Raw genomic sequence first — 20,000 nt, forward strand, 5'->3', positions numbered from 1 at the left:
ACCAAATCTCTAGCTCGGTGTATAGACTTACTATTGGACGGCAGAGGCTGGCTAGCAGCTGGCTGGGTTTCAAGGTTCCTCTGTGAATTCTGACTATGACTCTGAGGAGTCAGAGTTTTCCTGTGGCTCTGAACAGGTGGACCACCGCTACAGTGCGGGAGCTGGGGAGGTAAGCTAAGTGGAGAGGGCTGCGTTAAATGCGGCAGAGGTGGATGAGCGGCCGACTGCATGTTGGTAAGAGGCGAAGCTAACGGGTTCAGAGATGACGGGCTGCCCATCTGTGAGCCGATGATACCCCTGTGAGTGAAGAAGCGGTTGAGTGAATCACAAAGTGAGATGAAGAGAGCTGGATCCAGCGCCCAGTCACAGAGTTCTGCCTGACGCATGCTCTCTACCAGGTCTGAAATGCAAAAGGAATTGTATATAAATACAATGCAAAACAATATGCACTGCCCCTCCCCCTTATATTATCTTAAAAATGCTACTGGCAAACTGACCTGGGTGATTGGTGAGATCTATATTAGACCAGTCCAAACTGTTGGCAATTCTGAAGCTCTCTCTTAAAGACTCAGCATTACTGAACCAGTCTGCAGGAACAACTGAGAAAATTAAGAAAACAGAGACTATGACATTTTTTTTTTGTATTGAGAAATGGTTAGGAATAAACACACAAGGACAGTTTGTTGCACTTACCATTGTTATGTAGCAGTCTGTCAGGCTCAGCGTTAACCGGTGGGTTTTGATTAGAAGTGAAACTCGGGTTAAGATTAGGCATGAAGTTGGTACCGATGTGCATACTAGTGGTCATATGTGTGGGTGGATTGGTGCTGGGGCAGTGGTGAGGTGACAGAGGTGGCAGTGTTGGTGTGTGGAGCGGTGCAATATCACTCGGTATTCCAAGAAGACTGGTGGTATCCGCTGCAAGAGAGAAACAAAAGTTAGTGTTACTATCTACTGTTCTACCAAGAAGCCATGTTGATGTTCTGTGTATAGTGGTTTTGAAATAATATCCAGCCCTCCTGGAATTGATTAGATTTGTCAGATATTCTTCCTGTCAGGATTTTTATTCAGCTGCATCATACTACCCATGCACTACCTAGACAAGGCCTTCAAGCAAAACTCGGCGCAAAACCTAGAGAGAGACTGGTGAGGGAAGCCATAGTGACACCAACAGTCACTCGGAAGGAGAGTGAAGTGAAGGTGCACCACATAACCACTTCAAGAGAACTCTGAGTGGGTGGCAAGAAAGAAACCACTGCTCAAAAAGAGCCATATATAAGCATGAGAGTGACCCAGTGAAGATGCCCCCCCCCAAAAAAAATGCCTATAGTGAAATGTGGTGTTGGTAGCATCATGTGCTGGAGATAGGTTTCATCCTCAGAACCTACGCTTCTTGTCAAACTTAAAGGGACAATGGATGTACATATAGTTAGCTATCACAAGAGAACCTGCTTCAGTCCGCTAAAAAAAATAAAGCTTGGATGAAAGACTTCATCTCTGAATAGGACAATTGTCCTAAATCAAGGTCAATGCAGTACAGGAGTGGTTAAATGCAAAAAGGTAAATGTTCTACAGCAGCCAAGTCAAAGTCAAGTTCTGAATTCCACTGAGAATCTGTGGCACTGTTTGAAAATTGCGGTTAACCAAACAACATTATTTATTTATTTTATTGCATAAAAAGGTGGTACTAATCTGAACGGGGCTGAATACTTTATGCAAGCAGCATTTTTCTTTATAATGTTTTTTTTTTAATTAAATATCTACTGACAAATAATGCATTTTGAATTTAAGATCATTTTTTCAAATTTCATATTGGTTTAGAATATATATAGGGGTTGAGTACTTTTGCAAGGCACTGTAATTTTTTTTCTTCTTCCGAAACTTCCTCTGAGTCCTGTATTTATGATGCATTATACATGTATTTTAATGTGTTATGTCTTACATAATATCTGCCATAAACCTGTATAAATGCTCATAAGTAGTTATAGTTATTGTACATGCACAACATTCTACAAAGCATGAGTGTGTGGCTTTATACTATAATGTCACATTACATAGTGCATTATAATACAATGCTGTGAAAAAGTATTTTTTAGTTTTTTCTGTTTTTGTGTATATCCCATACTAAATAGTTTTAGATATTCTTCAAGCATGAACTGACTTTGTTTTATCTTGGATTTTGTTTTAATTTCTAAAACAATTTAGTATGAGATATACACAAAAACAGAAGAAATCAGGATGGGGCAAATACTTTCACAGCACTGTATCTGTGCATAAAATGGCATCTTTTGAAAAACTTAACAAAGTGATGATAGGTACAGTAAAAAGACCTTTAGGAACACTGCGAATGCTATAATGCATTATCACTTGTGTGCACAGATAAAAAGTCTGTGCATGGTGTGTTCATGGCAAACAAATTAATTGTGATGTGTTATACAGTATAACCTGACATTATGAAGTAAAAAAATGCAAGAGTTATACTTATATGCTTATGAGCTATTATATAGGCTTATGCTAGAGAAAGGTATTATGTACTATATTGTAAGCTATTATGTACTATATGCTGTTTACAATGCATTAGGAATGCAGGATTCATAGGATGTGTCACACATAGATTTTACCAAAGTGATTATTTTCAGGAAGATTCATTCATCCATCCATCCATCCATTCATCCATCCACTTTCAGTAATTGATTTATCCTGGTCAGGGTCTTGGTGGATCCAGAGCCTAACCCAGGAACACTGGGAGCGACGCGGGAATACACCCTCAATGGGATGCCAATCCATTGCAGGGCATCATACACACACACACACACATATTCATACCCTGATTCACCACAGGGACAATTTAGGTGGTGGATGAAACCAGAGAACCCAGATGAAACCCACTCAGACACAACGAAAAACATGCTAAATTCTACACTAGCAGTTACCCGAACTCAGGATCAAGCCACGTGCTATGCAATGGCAAATCTGCACTGCTGTGCCACATCAACAAAAATGTATTGTATAAAAATAAGAGAAATTGAACAGAACTAAAAGAGGATAAGGACTGATCTAGTTTTTTATGCTTCACTTACACTGTGAAGTGACTCTCTCTCTCACAGAGCGACAGAGAGACTGAAATGAAGTGTAGAGGTCCGGCAGGTTGAGATCGGCGAAGGAGAAACGCAGCGGTGGCTCGGCTGAAGGGGCAGGGGCAGGGGCTGTATTTAATGGGGCGGGTGGACGCTGATGGGAAAACATCAGTATTAGAATCAGGTTCATTTGGAGCCCAGAATAAAAATCTGTTATTTCCATAGTTATTAATCTAATCTAGATCTATCTTTTGTTTGAGTTCAGATCACAGTACTCCTGAGAGAGTAAAGAATCATAAAAATGTCCTGGTTTGGGTGTTTTTGTGTTGGGTGTTTAATGGTTAAATGTTGTTGACATTTAACCATTAACCATTTGCTTCAGCAAAAAGTTATTTTAGGCCCGGCAGAACCTAGTTTGGTTTTGAAACGCATCACTCTGTGGCAGATGTGAGAATGCCACTTCTTTTTTATCCCCTTCTCTTGACGGGGACTGTACTATAGTAAGAAATGGAACTAGCAAGAGAAGGTGACTGGTGTAACTGGCTGGTCCTGTGCACCTATTTCTGTTTTCTTTATCCAAGTCTATTTATTTCTTTTCAAGAGGCTATTAGGATTGAAGAAAAGAGAGGAAAAGTAACCATAGATTGGGAAAGCTCTGAGTAGCACTGGGTCAGTTCCAGAAAGCAGGATTTCCCAGATTATGTTATTACAGATTTACGAAAATCGAGATTTTTAAGGGCTGTATTCCGAGTTGAGGTAAGTTAAGCTTCTATGCAGTATTTACATTGCAGACATAATACTTCTGCTCTACTCAGATAATGTGGGAGCTATGCATGCGGGGGTGAAATTTGACTAAACTCTATGCGTGATTCTGACCTTGGACTTAAGCGCAATTTTTTGAGGGATATCAAGTAAGGAGCAGTATTAAGTCCAGCGCCACTGCCTGACCGTTTGATTCAATCACAAGGTCCTGCTGAATTTTATGTTTTGGGCTCGAATTCCATTTGAGACCAATATTAAATACATACAGTGGGGGAAATAAGTATTGAACGCGTCAACATTTTTTTCAGTAAATATATTTCCAATGAGGCTATTCACATGAAATTTTCACCAGACATCAGTATTAACTCAAAAAATCCACACGTATAAATAAATCCAAACATTAAAGTCCATAAATGAAGTTATGTGTAATGAAGCAGAATGATACAGGAAAAAAGTATTGAACACACTAACTGAAATTTATTTAATACTTAGTGGAGAAGCCTTTGTTTGTAATGAGAGCTTCAAGATGCTTCCTGTCTGAAGGAATTAATCAGCCACAGTATTCAGGTGTGATTTTTGCCCATTCTTCTAAACATATTGTCTTTAAATCTTGTACAATTGGATTTGAGTCAGGTGATTGACTGGGCCATTCTAACACCTTGATTTTTTTTTCTCTGAAACCAATTGAGAGTTTCCTTTGCTGTATGCTTTGGATCGTTGTCCTGCTGTAAGGTCCACCCATGTCTCATCATCATCATCATCCTGGTGGATGGCAGCAGATTCTTCTCAAGAATCTCCCGGTAAAGGGCTCCATTCATCGTTCCTTCAATTATAATTATATGAAGTCTGCCAGTACCATGTGATGAAAAACAACCCCACACCATGATGCTTCCACCTCCACACTTCACTGTTGGTATTGTGTTTTTAGGGTGATGTGTAGTGACATTTCTTCTCCAAACATGGTGTTTAGTATGACAGCCAAAAAGTTCGATTTTGCTCTCCTCTGACCAGACTACACTCTCCCAGTATTTCATAGGCTTGTCCAAATGAGTTGTAGCAAACTCTAAATGAGCTTCGACATGCCTTTTCTTTAGTAATGGAGTCTTGCGGGGTGAGCGTGAGCAATGAGTGCATTGCCTATTGTTTTCTCTGTGACGACGGAACCTGCTGCCTCCAAGTATTTCTGGAGCTCTTTCTGAGTGGTCCTTGGCTCTTGGGCTCCTCTCGTGACTATTCTTCTGACTCCCTGGTCAGAAATCTTGCGAGGAGCTCCTGTGTGTGGCCGGTTAATGACAGAGTGATGTTGCTTCCACTTGAGGATGACGGACCCAATGGTGCTTACTGGAAGATTCAGAAGTTTTGAAATACATCTGCATCCGATTCCATCAATATGTTTTGCAGCAATAAGGTTGCGAAGGTCTTGGGAGAGCTCTTTTTGCTTTTACCCATCACGAGATGTTTCTTGTGTGACATCTTGGTAATGACAAGCCTTTTTATAGACCATCAATTATAGACCGTCAACTGATTTTTCTTAGTGTGTTCAACACGTTTTTCCTGTCATTCCACTTTATTACACATAACTTTATTTATGGACTTTAATGTTGAAAATTCTTTATATTTCCAGATTTCTTGAGTTAACACTGATGTCTGGTGAAAATTTCACGTGAATAACTGGAATAACATATATGTATATATAACAATATATTTACTGAAAAAAATGACACCTTCAATACTTTTCCCCACTATAAATATCCATCCATTTTTCATACCGAATCAAATTTCCTAATGACATACATGTGTCATTTGCTGAAATCAACAATAAAACTGTTATTAGACTATTATTATCATCTCCAATTGCTTTTTATGGATCCTGGACATTAAGGGTCCCCTTAATGCACTGGTTAATGCACTGGGCTAGCTGCTCAAGACCATTTTCATTCTCCTTTTGTTTCCTCTTTCTAAAAGGGACCGTTTGTAATTTTCAGAGGCTCCTATGTTAAATGAACCTGCACAAGCTGCTGATTCCTGATTCCCACAGGGAAAAAAAAACATCAGAGTAAGGTTTCACACTGTTTGTCTTCACTACAATCTATAACTGACCAAATGTTCAGTGTTTGACTGATGATGGTGTTTAAAGAATGCCATAAATGCACATGATCCTCCTTCAGGCTATAAATTATTGGGCTAGCTAATTGTGATCGGGTTTTGGTTACAACGGATCTGCAGGTGCAAGGTTTGGCTAATCAACTTGTTTTTAATTTATATTTATTTATTTGGATTATTTTGGTACATCATCCCTGGTCCTGTATGTGTCCTTGAACCTTTTTAACCTTTTCCTAGTAAGTATAGTGTACAGACCAGAAGCTGCAAGCACAGGTGATTTGTACCTTGCATGGAGGTGGAGACAGAGTAATTTTGATCTCTTGTGGAACAGGGAGTTGCTCAGCTTGACTGATATGTGTTTTGTCCACTGTGGATGGAGATTTTTCAGGGACTTCCTGCAGTAGTAGAAAATGCATTGCTTAAGACAACACCTACTGTATGTCTGTTTTCCACAATAACAAAATGGTAAATGAATAAAGTCTGAGGACTCTACCATCTCCTCCTCACTTGTAGGACAAGGTCTTTTTGCACCTCTAGCCTGATGTTGGTCAGGTGGCCCATCCATCGTCCAATAAGAACCCTGAACACAGAGACAAGGAAACATTTAGCTTGGCTATAAACTATGTCTCATATTCAAGGGCCTAAGATTATATGAAATGAATTATAGATAGATAGATATAAATTATTAGAGTGGCAAATAATTGTTTACTAGGGTCTCTAAAAGCAATGGTTTCAAGATAATCGACTTTGCGTGGGTTATGAAAGCACAATTCATTTCTGATCAAATTTACTTGTCACGTAAAAAAAACAAAAACAAAATGCTAAGCTATAGTAAGATTAAATGTGATCATGCTTGACATGAACTAAAAGCTACAGAATAACTTAAAATATGCATGTACATCAGCGATATAAAGGCATGTGGCTGAAAGTCAGAATAAATAAACATTCTCAGTGTGGACTGAATAATAGAAATTGATTTTCAAAAACTTCAAACACTTATCGGAGGCCGGGGGACGCGCCACAATTTTGTTTTGTATGTACAGTAGTAAAAAGCCCTCCCACCTTTTGAAGTCACTAAAACATTTTGTATTCTTAATATTGAATAATATCACCTTCCCAGGGTCGCTCTGTGGCCTTGGAACTTTCCGGAAGCATTTATTCAGGGAGAGATTATGTCGAATTGAATTCTGCATGAAAAGAAAGAAAGAAAAAAAAGCAGAAACCTTCTTTGAGTCTAAATGTGTTTGCAAATTTCACCAAATATATGGCATGCAGCACACTTTAATAAGCAATAGAATATTATTTGAAGCATATAAGCTCTCTGCACTACCTTCCAGCCTCTTCCTGCTCTGCTGTAGAATGGGAATGTATCACTAATCCAAGTGTAGATGTCGTTCAGACTCAGCTTTCCCTCTGGAGCAGAGCTTATTGCCATTGCGATGAGTGTGGCATAACTATGTGGTGGCTTCCCTTTGGAGTTTGGTGGAGGGGAGGTGGATGGGATGGACGGGGGCGTATCTCGTTCTCTTCCTCGTTCTCGCTTTTTCTCCCCTCGTTCTTTCCCTGAGCGGAGACTGCTCATTCCCAACTGCGGGAGCCAGTCAATGCTGGTCAAACTGGAATCCAGCTCTGACGTCATGGTCAAGGACGTTGCTGCAGTGCAGGGAGAATCAGGCAGAATGAAAGGTTCTGATTTGAGCCAAATAATGCAATGGAATAAACAGCAATAGGAATCCTGAATCCAAAGTTTGAATTGCTAAAATGATTTCCTAGCTGGACACCCAGCTAGGAAGAAAAAAAAAAGATGAACAAGACTTAATAAGGGTTCTCAAAAGAAGTTCAACACAGGACATGTTCCTATAGATTGATGAATAGTTTTACATTCTTTCCTGTTAGACTCAGATGTTATTAGTGTATGTTTGAGCGGGAGACACAGAGAGAGAGAGAGAGAGAGAGAGAGAGAGAGAGAGAGAGAGAGAGAGAGAGAGAGAGAGAGAGAGAGAGAGAGAGAGAGAGAGAGAGAGAAGAGCAAGACAGAGATTGAGTGAAACAGAGATAAATAAAGCGAAGAAGGAAAGAAAGAAATGGAACTCTTACCTCTCGTCTGTCAACAGGCCTCAGGCTTCCCGCTGTCAATTTTTAATGCCGTCATCTGTTACACAGGACTATAGCAACTCCCGGAGTGTTTATTTCCCCTTCTTCTTTTCTTTCTCTCTTCCTCTTTCGGTTTATCAGTCGTACATTTCCCATCCAAACAGCCCGGCAAGGGTTGTGAAGGTTTAACCTCTCTCTCCGTAATGTTTGTTTAAGCCAAAAGGAGGGGGAGAAGAAAGGAAAAAAAAATGTCTTTGGAAAAGTTCTTCCTTTTTCTCTCTCTCTCGTTCTCTCTCTCCCTCCCTTTCTCTGAAGAACGTCACACACTCCACCTTCAGTATTCCTCTGTTCCTTTTCCACGCCTCTATTTGGGCGCCCTCTGCCCCCTCCTACCTCTCATGGCCACACCCACTCTGTCTGCTATTGAAGAAATTCTTCTACAACTGAAGCAAGGAGAGGACCGAGATAGGCCTGAGTCATAAAGCAACAATGCCCACTGTCCTATACTTGTGTGTTGGACAGCTAGATCTCTTATAAAGCGAGCACTTTAAATGTCACCAGACTGTGAAAACATCACCAGACTATGAATATCTGTATGGACCATCTTCATTTATTCATGTATTATCAACAATGCATACACAAAACATTCTCTAACTCCTATGAGAAAGATTAAACAAAGAAAATAATCATCATTTTAAATCTGATCAAAATCTAAATAATTCAGTGACGAGTGAAACTGCCGTCTTCTTCTATGAGACGTCTGTTGATGGTGTAGTGTGCTTCCTCCTACAGTGAGCTGAAAAAGTTGATGAGACTGGTATCTGGAGAAGGATGTGCTAAAAGCTTCTGGATCTGTGAGTAGAGACAAAGAAGCAACAAGAGCAAAGACACATCAATAACCACATGCAACAAAAACATTCATATCTACTTACTTCCTTATTCACGAACCAGCACCAGCACAGTTATTCTGCACAGTATGCCCTAGTTTTGAGAAAGGATTTCTAACTTTCTACAATATTAAACTCCATAAAAGCAATCAGCATATATTTAATCACCACTAAATTCACCACTAAAGTCAAATATGATGATGTTTACATTAATTCAAGTAAGATTATACATTAATGGATGGTACATAAGTGCATACAATTCTATAATGGCCTGTACCCATTAACAACCAAAAAACCACAACAGCAAAGCCAAAAGCACAACAGCAAAACTAAAAATATAACAGTAAAAGTAAAAACATAACAGCAAAAAACACAACAAAACTAAATACAACAGCAAAAAAAAAAATAAAATTAAAAACAACAGCAAAAAAAACAAAATTAAAAACAGAACAGCAAAAAAAACACAACAAAATTAAAACCAACAGCAAAAAACACAACAAAATTAAAAACAACAGCAAAAAACACAACAAAATTAAAAACAACAGCAAAAAACACAACAAAATTAAAAAGAGAACAGCTAAACAACAAAATTAAAAACACAACACCAAAAAAACACAACAAAATTCAAAACACAGCAGTAAAAAACACCACAACAACCACAGTAAAAACACAACAAAATAAAAAACTCAACAGCAAAACTAAAAATACAACACCAAAAAACACAACAAAATTAAAAACACAACAGCAAATGTCAAAAACACAACAGCTAAAACAAAAACACAACAGCAAAACTGATAACACAAAAGCAAACCTAAAAACACAACAACAGATGTGTACACACAACAGCAAAATCAGAAACACATCAACATTAACTCAGAATGTAAAGGCAAGGTCCTATGTCACATGCTTGTTGCTGATTGGCTACAGCACGCATCAATCTGAGAGATCATGGAAAATGGAGAGCTGGAGGATGTTTACAGCAAAGATGATCCTAAAAAAATCTACTGATGTTTTTAATCACGTGTTATTTTAAATATGCTGTCAACTTTGCATGCCATTAATATGAGCCCAAAGGAAGGCAGGTTCTTTTGGAAGTTCATGTTGATGTGTTTCTGAATTTGCTGTTGTGTTTTTAGTTTGTTAATGTGTGTTGCACTTACAGGCCACAATACACTGTACTGTTTTGTGTAGTGATAGTAGTACCTCCTTAAAGTTGGGATGCTTGGCATCCTGTACAAGTTGCAGCATTACGCCCTCTGTGGTGGTGAGAAAAGCTCCACTCTGCTTTAGGCGTGAGAGGGCAAACAGCCGGTCTGTCTGACTGGGGAACAGGCATGACACACACTTTCAGCTCATCCATGAGGGCTGAAGGCTGCATTGAAGCTATAATAGTGCAGGGACTCTAAACGAACTGTGATACCTCCGAGATGAGACAGCATCTGCGACGATATGCACCTCCATACCTCTGTCCAGAAGATCGTATGTTGTACACTGCAAATAGAGTGGGAGAAAGGACTCATACTCTGCTGTGCATCCATAGGCATGTATCAATTATGGTAGAGAAAAATACAGTCGTATTTACAGCAATGCAAGCTTGGGCCTCAATGCCACACAGTATGGCCTGCTTGGGGCTCCCCAGGCTTTTTAGCTCATTCTCTACGCTCTCTGTTAGCATGGAGAAGCGGGTTTTAGTGTGGGGCTTCAGGTCCTCTGCGCCTAAGTCGGACACAGTTGGACCCAGGCCTTTAGGGTACTGCTCAGTCAAGATTGGGGGAATACCCAGGATCCGACAAGCCTGCAACAGAGGAAAGCATACGTGAATCTGGCTTGGGACTAGGTATTGTATGGAATTCCATCAATCCATCCATTTTGCATATCTCTTATTCTAGACAGGATCAGAGGAGCCTGAAGCCTATCCCAGAGAACTTGGGGCACAAGGTAGAGAAGACCCTGGACAGGGTGTCAACCCATCACTGCACACATTCACACACTACAGACAATTTGGAAATGCTAGTCAGCCTACAACGCATGTCTTCGGACTGCGGGAGGAAACCAGCGGAAACCCATGCAGCACAGGGAAAATATGCAAACTCCACACACACACGATGTAGGTGGGATTCGAACCCCCAACCCTGGAGGTGCAAGGAAAATGTGCTAACCATTAAGACACCATGCCCCAATCCTTTTGCCCCCAAATCTTTCCACAATTTCTATAACTGTGACGAAGTGAGTAGCATTGCTGCCTCACAGCTCCTGGGTTCCCGGTTTGATCCTGTGCATGTTTCCCCTGTGTCCATATGGGATTTCTCCACGTTCTCTGGTTTCCTCCCACCTCCCAAAATCAAGCCATAAGGTGTGATGCCCCTACGCTAAATTGCCCCTAGGTATAAATGAGTGTGTGCATGGTTCCCTGGAATGGGCTGGCGTCCAATGCAGGGTTATTACTGCCTCATGCCCAGTGTTCCCAGGTTAGGCTCCACATCCAGCGTGACCCAATGAAGCGTTGCATTTCACCAACATGATGTAATAATCAGGAGTACTCAGCAATAGATATCTCTAGTCTGGTATTGTAGCTACCTACATTACATGGTCAAAGGTTTATGGACACCTGACCATCACACCCATTGGTGACCATCCCATTCCAGATTTACTCCCCCTTTGCTGTTATAATAACCTCCACTCTTCTGGGAAGACTTTCCTCAAGAGTTGTGAACATGACTGTGGGGATTTGGGCATTCAGCCACAAGAGCATGACCGAGGGCAGTTATGTTGGCGAAGGAGGCATGCAGTCAGCGTTCCAGCCCATCCCGAAGGTGTTCGGTGAGGATGAGGTTAGGGCTCTGTGCAGGCTATTTGTGATCTTCTACTCCAGCCTTGGAAAACCATGCCTTCATACACCATGGTGTAACAGGCTTAGGCCTCTTAGTTCCAGTGAAGGGAAACTGCAGTTCTACAGCATATAAAGACATTCTATACAATTGTGTGCTTCCAACTTTGTGGCAATGGTTTACAGACAAACCCCATATGTTTGTGATGGTCAAGTGTTCCCAAAGTGGCCATAGAGTGATATATTTTTTTAGAATTAGCTACTGTCATGTTTGTGGATGTATTTCAAAGTTATATAGGTGTCTTCATCCAGAAAGCAGTAAAAGTCAAATCTTCAGAAACAACCAGTATCATTTACAGACTTGCTGCTATCATTCACAGTAAACCATATAGACTGAGCAAAAAAAAGAAACTTCCACTCACATTCAACTGCTTTTATTTCTAGCAAATTCCTTAACATGTGTAAATATATGTGTAAACGAACAGAAATGGAATAATGAGTACTTAAATAAAGGGGGGGGGGGGTCCTCAATATTAAAAGTAACAGTCAGTATTTGTTGTGTTCACCAGCTGCTTTAAGTACTACAGTGCATCTCATCCTCATGGACTGCACCAGATTTGTCAGATCTTGCTGTGAGATGTTACTCCACTCGATCACGTCTGGGGGGGACACATGGTTACATGTAATTTTCCACTGCAAGGAGGATCAGCTGTCCTTCCTGGCTCCCTGTAGCACTATCTTAGTCGTCTTACATTACAGACATTGCAGTTTATTGCTCTGGACACATCTGCAGTCCTCATGCCTCATGCCTGTGGCATGTTCACGCAGGTGAGCAGGAACATGAGACATCTTTCTTCTCGTGTTTTTCAGACTCAGTAGAAAGGTCTCTTTAGTGTCCCAAGTTATTCTAACTGTGACCTTAATTGCCCACCGCCTGTAAACTGTAATTACATTTTACATCATATAAATTTAGCTGTTTGATGTTGTGTAAACTAGCTGTTAGCTAAATTTGGTGTTTTGGTTCATGTTATTTATTTCCTAAAGTGCATGAAATAAATTATTTATCATAAAATCATTTGAAATATCATTCAACTTTTTTAGTGAATCTTAAATATTTGAGCTAAACAGAACATAAGGGTTACCGAATAGTGTATTACCTCATGTGGTCTAAGAGTGAAAAGCTGCACATGCATGTTCAAATCAGGTTGAGTGACAAATTACCTGTAGAAGTCTTGCTGCATTACTCACAATATTGGAGAACTGGAAAATCGTTGGTCTGAACTTCTCTTGCATATCACACAGGAAGAGCACTGAGCTTTTGGATGACAGCCTTCCTATGTGCGCCACTGAAAGAGATCATTTGGTGTAACTGGACATGTTAGATAATTTATATTTTGGATGCAACTCATGATGACATTTAGGTGACATGGCATAAAAAGATATTTGTTTAAACAATGGATATTTAACTGTTAGTCTAAGCTCATGTCCTCCGCTTTTTCTGAAACTTAGCACCTTTGAATAAGGTTTAAGTTCCACCCATGCGACACAATCACATCATGTCATATATATATCAAAAAGCTTTTAATTTTGGTTAAACAAAACAAAACAAAATTTTAGCCATTGTATTGGAAAACGTGTATTGCGTAGCTGAAAAAAAAGATTTGAAAACCTGGTCTGGAAAGTCTTTGGAAAGTCTGGAAAGTATTTGGATTAGCCTCTAGTCAGTCATTTTATAGACACGCCCCCAACACCCCTTCATGTCCTCCTAAATCATTATGAGGAGAAGTTGCACGTTTAAAGAGCAGTTTAAAGCAGTTGAATGTCCGAATGAGCTTGAAAATGATATCGTGACAGTCCTTGCTAATAGAAACTGTAGTTGGAATTAGAGATGGGAGATATCTTATCATTTGCGATATACCGGTAGAGATTCTCCCCACAATAAGAATTAGTCTTCCCACGATAATAACGATAAAGCCTAGTTGATGACGTATTTCTGTGTGCGACGGTCCGCAACCCATTCGTAGCTCACATGCAGCATGAAAATAAGTACGGCGGAAGGCAGACGTAAAGCTGAGGAGGAGTTTATCGCTAAACGAGGAGCTACCTCTACAATCTGGATCTGGTTCGGTTACAGAAAATCAGTTTTACTTTTAGATCAATGTTTGTGTTTCTTAGGCTCTCAAGACTGCATGCAGATGTCACTTGTAGCCAAAAGTGAATGGTACTATATTTATATCGTCACTGATATCGTTATCGCAATAAACACCAGAAAATATTGTGATATAGTTTTAAGTCGATATCGTACATACCTAGTTGGAATACGGTAAGTTTTGGGGGTGGAGCTTTTGGTTATATGGGTGGAAATGGGGGTGGGCTCAATGAGCAAAAAATATTCAAATCTTATTCAACGCCATCCATTTAACCTTTAAACACACACACACACACACACACACACACACACACACACACACACACACACACACACATAAATCTTACCTTATGCACCTTTAAAGTCCCCATAAAATCAAAATGGAAGTTTTGTGGCTTTTAGTATGAATATGTCAGCCTTAAGTTTATCTAAAAGCTAGTGTGCTCCAAAACAATGACAAAATCCGCATTTAGAAGATTATAGCCTATGCATTCAAAATGTACAGTCTCTCTCTACTACCAATATGGATCAACAATTTAGAGGACATTAACCTGCACTTCGGCTTCTCATCAGATCTTCTGTATAATCAAATGCTCTCTAGAATCTGAAGTGTCCCGCCCCCAACAGTTGTAAGTTTCTTGGCTGTGAGGTACGCTAAACGCTACTGGCTATTTAAAAAAGGGTGTGGGGCCACTTGATATATCCTGCCATGACGTCCTGTTTCAATGGAAATTACGCAAACACATTGATTAATGCTAGGTGTTTCATGGCGGGAATAATGCTACGTGGTCCTGTTTCAGTGGAACTCCCATTTCAGGGAACTTTAAACTCATATTTCTTAAGATCTGTTCAGAACAGTGCCTGCCCCTATTTAGAAACAAAAATTCCTGAAAAGGTTGATTACTGTTTGGTGTTTGATAAAATTTATTCTGACACACGTCATTAAAAATGTTTTTTTTAATTATTATTATTATTATTTTTTTATGACAGCCACTGGTGTTTTCTTGATGAAACAGTAAAGAAAGGCTTTTTTTCCAAGTGCGTTGTAAACATCTTTCTCTAAAGAATGTACTTTCAGGGAAATTCTTTGTAAGTTTTCATTCTAAGACTACTTTTTTGTTTATAAAATATGCAGATTTACACATATTTAATTAGATAATGCTTTGTTTACATAAATACATGTAAGGTCCAATGCAACCCCCCCCCCCCCCCCCCCAAAAAAAAAACCCAAAACAAAACAAAAAAACACTTGCAATAATATCAGTAATTCACTGGGAAAAGATTGACTGTGATATCTATTGATTTAAAAAAAAAAAAAAAAAAAAAAAAAAAGGCCCTATATATAAATGTCCCTGTAGTGTCCTTGCCTTCACTTCTGTGAACTTAGACAACATGCTGAAATGATTCATGCTCACACTAAAGTAATTTGCAGTGTGAAGTGCAGTCTTGAAGTTTCTGACTGTCAGATCTCGTGGTCATGTATCAGCTTGCTACAGTTTCTCACCTCTGTGTTTAAAGATTTTCATCAAACACCCTTGTGCACAGATCAGCAAGTGAATGAAGCCTGGAGGCAGCACTTACTATTAAACTTCCCAGTGGTCTTCAAAGCTTTGTGTAAAACTCGATTAAGGACAGATCACCAACAGTGTCCTGGGGTTTTTACTGTAGATTAGTCAGTGAGCTTGGTCCAATTCGTCGAATGTTTGGAACAAATAAACCCTGATATGACTGTATAGACCTGCTGTACTCTCAGCACAGATACTGTATTACCCACGTTCAGGACACAGCCCCTCAGGCCACGCCTACGCTCTTATCCAATAAAGCGTTCAGATTATGATTGACAGCTGACGCGTTCAATCAGACGGCTACAAAATCTGACCCAGCTCTGCCTGTCTGCTCTGTCTGACTGTTAACTAAACAGTCTCTCGATGTGTCAAAAAAAAAAAAAATTTTTTAAATAAAACAACGAATTCCAAATTCCACTAGTTGCATGGGTGAGCACGTTAAAATACAACAATCTTGTAAATGCCTTTGAGAGAACTGTTATATATATATATATATATATATATATATATATATATATATATATATATATATATATATATATATATATATATAATTTTACAGCCAGGTAGATAACAAGTACATGACCGACGTTAGCTTAATATCTTTTTTTTGCATTAATTGTAATTGTAAAAAAGTAAAAGTTTACTATAAGCACCTTATTGTTAGATAAATTTTCTCTATATATTTTTACTATTATTATTTTTAAATCGCCCTTTGCGGTTAACGTGAACTTGACCCGGAAGTGATTGTGCATTTCCACGGATTTTAGCAACAGCACGTTATAGGCCTCTCTTATTTTTGACATATACCTATATAATTATTTTTTTTGGTGTATACAAATAATGACAGACTTGTATTAGTCTGGGACTGTGTAAGATCGAATGGACATGTACAAGTCAAAGTAATTCAAATATATACATATATATCTGATACTGTGCTAGCCTCTGTATTGGTGTGTGGGCGCTCGAAGGATTTGGGGGAATCATTAGCGTTATTCCTCTGCTGGATAATACAGCGTTGGAGCTGGAGCGCATTTATAAAGTCACTGTTCCGTTGTGTTGGAGTGTGTTTTAATTCAAGTTTTGTGCGCGTCTTTACTGTTTGGGCAACTGCAGTGAAACACCTGCTAGCTAGCTTCTGCTAGCACTTCTGACTCGTGTAGGAGTTGCAGAAGGAAAATGTCAGATTTTGACGAATTCGAGCGGCAGCTAACGGAGAACAAGCAAGGTAAGAGGAAACAAACAAACAAACAAACAAAAACATTCCCTACGTATAAAGCAGCTAATAATAATCAGCATTAAAACAAATACTTTGCTACTTACTTACTGGTGTCTGGAGAAGCTGCAGCTGTGCGCAGGTGACTCTGCCTTCTAGTTCATTAGGCTAGAGATCTAGATAACATTACTGTAACTCAGCACATGGTAAACATCTGATGTTTCTGTGACTTTACTAAATTGTTTTTTTTTTTTTTTTTTTTTGTAATCCAACACTAATTGAATGCAACTCACTCTATTTGCATACATGGACTTGGACATTACATCGCTTTACTGTCTCGTAAAGAGGTTTTCTTCAAAGCAAAAACACTGAGCCAAGTAAAGACGTAAGCAGCAATATTAACAACATGCCAATCTTATGCTTTCTTCATTTATTGTTGTTTTGGGCTTTGGAAAGCTGCAAGGAAACCACGGGCGCCATAGTTAACTCATTGGGCACACTGCTTTTGCTCTAGCAGCTGACCGAGATAAAGAGAACAAGCAGCACCGGAGGAGCAGCTCCAGGAGCCGGAGCAGAGAGAGGGACAGGAAAAGGAGGAGCAGGGACCGAGAGAGACGAGGAAGCCGAGACCACCATGGGGACACCAAGGAACGCAGACACAGGCGGAGGTACACTCATGCGTGTCGGTTTTGAAGAAGCAGCTCAGTAGGAAAGGCTTTGGGCTACAGGTTATGAGTTCAAGCCCTGACGCCGTCAAGGTGTTAGGATTTTGAGCAAACTACTCTGCTCTATAGACGTGTACCTCAGAACTGTAATTGTAAACACTGTGACGCTCACACTCCATCCTTTCAACGCAGTTATCTTTATTAGCTGAAAAACTGTCCATGGTTCCACACTTCGGAAATCTAGCGGACGGAGTAGAGAATCCGGGAACCCTTTGGGATTCTCATTTCAACATACTATGATTTGGGACACACTAATTCTAATCCCGGATATTATTTAGTAGGGCTGCACGATTATGGCCAAAATGATAATCACGATGATTTTGATCAGTATTGAGATCACGATTATTCATTGATTTTAGGGACAACATATTTTTATTGCACGTTCAAATTTAAATAAACAGACCGCTGCTTTAACGTCCATGTTGTGCTACATTCCTGCTAGTGTACAAATCTTTGCATCAAATTAGACTGATCCATAAAGAGCATCATCTCGTAGAAACAAAATATAAATAAAATTGTACCCAAATTATAGGATTATAAGTAAAAATAAAAATGCCTGCAATCAAATGTAACAATATGCAACCAAATGAAAACAATTCAGGCGAATGCAGAAAAGGAAATAATAGTGTTTACAGGAGGAGAGACGCAGCTACATCACCCAATAGAGCGGTGATGCCGGGATGACATCATTTTGTACCGAAACCCGGAAATTATCATCACACTGGTTCCTTCGACAAAAACCCAATAGGATTTTCACATAAGCTTTTGGATTATTGAAAAAAAATAAGCTGTATGATGAACAAAAGTTTACAGTACTAACACGTTTTGTCCATCAAGATCATTTTCACAAATGAACACAACTTTTATGAAGTTTGAAGCCTAAATACAATCTCCAGAAATAAACAGATAACCGTATGCTATAAACGAACTACACCACGGTAACTCGACTTCAACGTCACTTTCACCAAGCTTCCTAGAACATTTCCAAACTTAATATAAACATAATACAGATTTACTCTGTGGATGAAACTTCATCCATGGTTTTTTGGGAATTATGCACTGCATACCTGAACCAGTTTATCTGCAAAGTGTTTTCCTGTTTGGTGTGATGACGTTTAATGTCCGCGTCTGCAGTCCCATTTATCAATACTCCGCCTTTTTCAATACTCATAAAAGCTTTTTAAAAAATCACAAGTGGGGTATTACTGGTGTATTTTACGTCGTAGAATAAAGCGTGAAAATATTTTGAGCTTGTGTTCAACACAGACCTTATTTCAGGGTTTTAACCAAAATCCCATTCAAAAAACCCATTGACATTGGGACGATGGAACTGAAGTGCTAAAATGCTAACTCATTTCCAGGTTTTGGTATTACAAAATTATGTCATCCCTGCTCCACTCTATTGTGACTGGTTGCAAGTTTAGGAAGCGCTTTATTTGATCTGCAGCGGCGTTTTCTATGAGCGGAGGACGAACTTTAAAACGCCAATATCGCAGTTGATCATGTTCATGTAATCGTGGGCAGTCAAAATCGTAATCGAGATCAGTGTTCAATTAATTGTACGGCCCTACTATTTAGGATGGGTAGTAGGCGAAGTGGGGACGCAACAAAAGTCTTCAGGGTCGGTGTCTGTTGGTATACAGTCACAGCAGGTTGATGAATTACAATCTCACTGTCCAGTGTCACCCTGAAGACGATGGGCTCCCTGTTGCATCTGGTTTCTTCCTTATGTCAATTCAGGGATTTTTTCCTTTACCACTCCCACATCTGGCTTGATCATTACAGTTATAAATATAAATCTACACTTGGATTTTATTATGATTATTTGTTTTTGTAAAGCTGCTTTGTGACCTTTGTCTAATGTTTAAAAAGCACTATAGAAACAAAATCGAACTAAACCTAATTGGTCCAGGAACGCTGTATGTCATCACTCCTGCACTCTGTGCCCAGCTTCCTAACAAACTAGGATGTACAAAGACAAGAATGTACAAAGACAAGAATTTCACTGTGCTTGTACTGTATATGCGACATTGTCTGTCTCTCAAGAATTACTAGGAAGATAATTTGCTGTTTTTCATCCTATCGAGTGCTTGTTTTTTTTTTTTTTAAATAAAGACCTGTGTGCTCCTTACAGTCGGTCTCCACACCGTGAGAAAAAGAAGGCCAAAGTGAAAAAGTACTGGGACGTTCCTCCTCCTGGCTTCGAACACGTCACACCCGTGCAGTACAAAGCCATGCAAGGTGGGGTGCGCTCCAATAATACATCCATATGTTTGCAATATTGTATGATATATATTCTTGATAAACATTTGATGTATAACAGATAAAGAATTATTTGTGGGAATCAGTACTCGTACCATTAAGTAAATCCCCGCAGTGCAGAACACTATAGATACCTGTGCAGCATGCTGGTCGGTCAAGCTGTGTAAATGTGTAAAGCTAAGCAGACTTGTTGTGTGAATGATTGCCTGTGAATTTTTTGCCCAGCTGCTGGCCAGATTCCTGCAACTGCCTTGCTCCCTACAATGACCTCTGAGGGTCTGGCTGTGACTCCGAGTCCTGTGCCTGTTGTGGGCAGCCAGATGACGCGTCAAG

At 39.6% G+C, this 20,000-nt stretch overlaps 3 protein-coding genes across 12 annotated transcripts in view; 1 reads left to right on the forward strand and 2 right to left on the reverse strand.

Annotated features, from left to right (window-relative positions):
• The window catches only part of foxj2 (forkhead box J2), an 11,350-nt gene extending 2,962 nt beyond the window's left edge, over positions 1 to 8,388 (reverse strand). Inside the window, exons 1-9 of one of the 2 annotated variants that reach the window (XM_017470580.3) lie at positions 8,040 to 8,388; positions 7,273 to 7,595; positions 7,055 to 7,129; positions 6,436 to 6,522; positions 6,227 to 6,337; positions 3,081 to 3,231; positions 694 to 918; positions 498 to 587; positions 32 to 400 (exon numbers count right to left, since the gene is read on the reverse strand). In XM_017470580.3, the coding sequence (XP_017326069.1) occupies positions 32 to 400; positions 498 to 587; positions 694 to 918; positions 3,081 to 3,231; positions 6,227 to 6,337; positions 6,436 to 6,522; positions 7,055 to 7,129; positions 7,273 to 7,581 (1,417 nt within the window). In that variant the 5' untranslated portion in view covers positions 7,582 to 7,595; positions 8,040 to 8,388. Of the gene's footprint in view, positions 1 to 31; positions 401 to 497; positions 600 to 693; positions 919 to 3,080; positions 3,232 to 6,226; positions 6,338 to 6,435; positions 6,523 to 7,054; positions 7,130 to 7,272; positions 7,596 to 8,039 lie in introns of both variants that reach the window. The other variant, XM_017470570.3, reaches the window with a different exon arrangement.
• A 238-nt stretch (positions 8,389 to 8,626) lies between these two features.
• isoc2 (isochorismatase domain containing 2) lies at positions 8,627 to 17,114 on the reverse strand. Of its 6 annotated transcripts, none has more exons than XM_017468744.3 (6): positions 16,788 to 17,114; positions 12,999 to 13,096; positions 10,506 to 10,718; positions 10,344 to 10,414; positions 10,127 to 10,244; positions 8,627 to 8,888 (listed from the first exon to the last, which is right to left on the reverse strand). In XM_017468744.3, coding segments are annotated over exons 1-6 (567 nt in total). In that variant the 5' UTR covers positions 16,789 to 17,114; the 3' UTR covers positions 8,627 to 8,822.
• The window catches only part of u2af2a (U2 small nuclear RNA auxiliary factor 2a), a 16,882-nt gene continuing 12,672 nt past the window's right edge, over positions 15,791 to 20,000 (forward strand). The window contains exons 1-5 of one of the 4 annotated variants that reach the window (XM_017470598.3): positions 15,791 to 15,893; positions 16,581 to 16,692; positions 17,195 to 17,348; positions 19,540 to 19,646; positions 19,893 to 20,000. The exon at positions 19,893 to 20,000 is cut by the window's right edge and continues 44 nt beyond it. In XM_017470598.3, coding sequence (XP_017326087.1) covers positions 16,644 to 16,692; positions 17,195 to 17,348; positions 19,540 to 19,646; positions 19,893 to 20,000 — 418 coding nt within the window. In that variant the 5' untranslated portion in view covers positions 15,791 to 15,893; positions 16,581 to 16,643. Of the gene's footprint in view, positions 15,894 to 16,194; positions 16,693 to 17,194; positions 17,349 to 19,539; positions 19,647 to 19,892 lie in introns of those variants that run through there. The other 3 variants (XM_017470609.3, XM_017470592.3, XM_017470622.3) reach the window with 3 other exon arrangements.

This window comes from Ictalurus punctatus, chromosome 1, assembly GCF_001660625.3.
Source record: "Ictalurus punctatus breed USDA103 chromosome 1, Coco_2.0, whole genome shotgun sequence".
NCBI classification, from domain to species: Eukaryota; Metazoa; Chordata; class Actinopteri; order Siluriformes; family Ictaluridae; genus Ictalurus; species Ictalurus punctatus.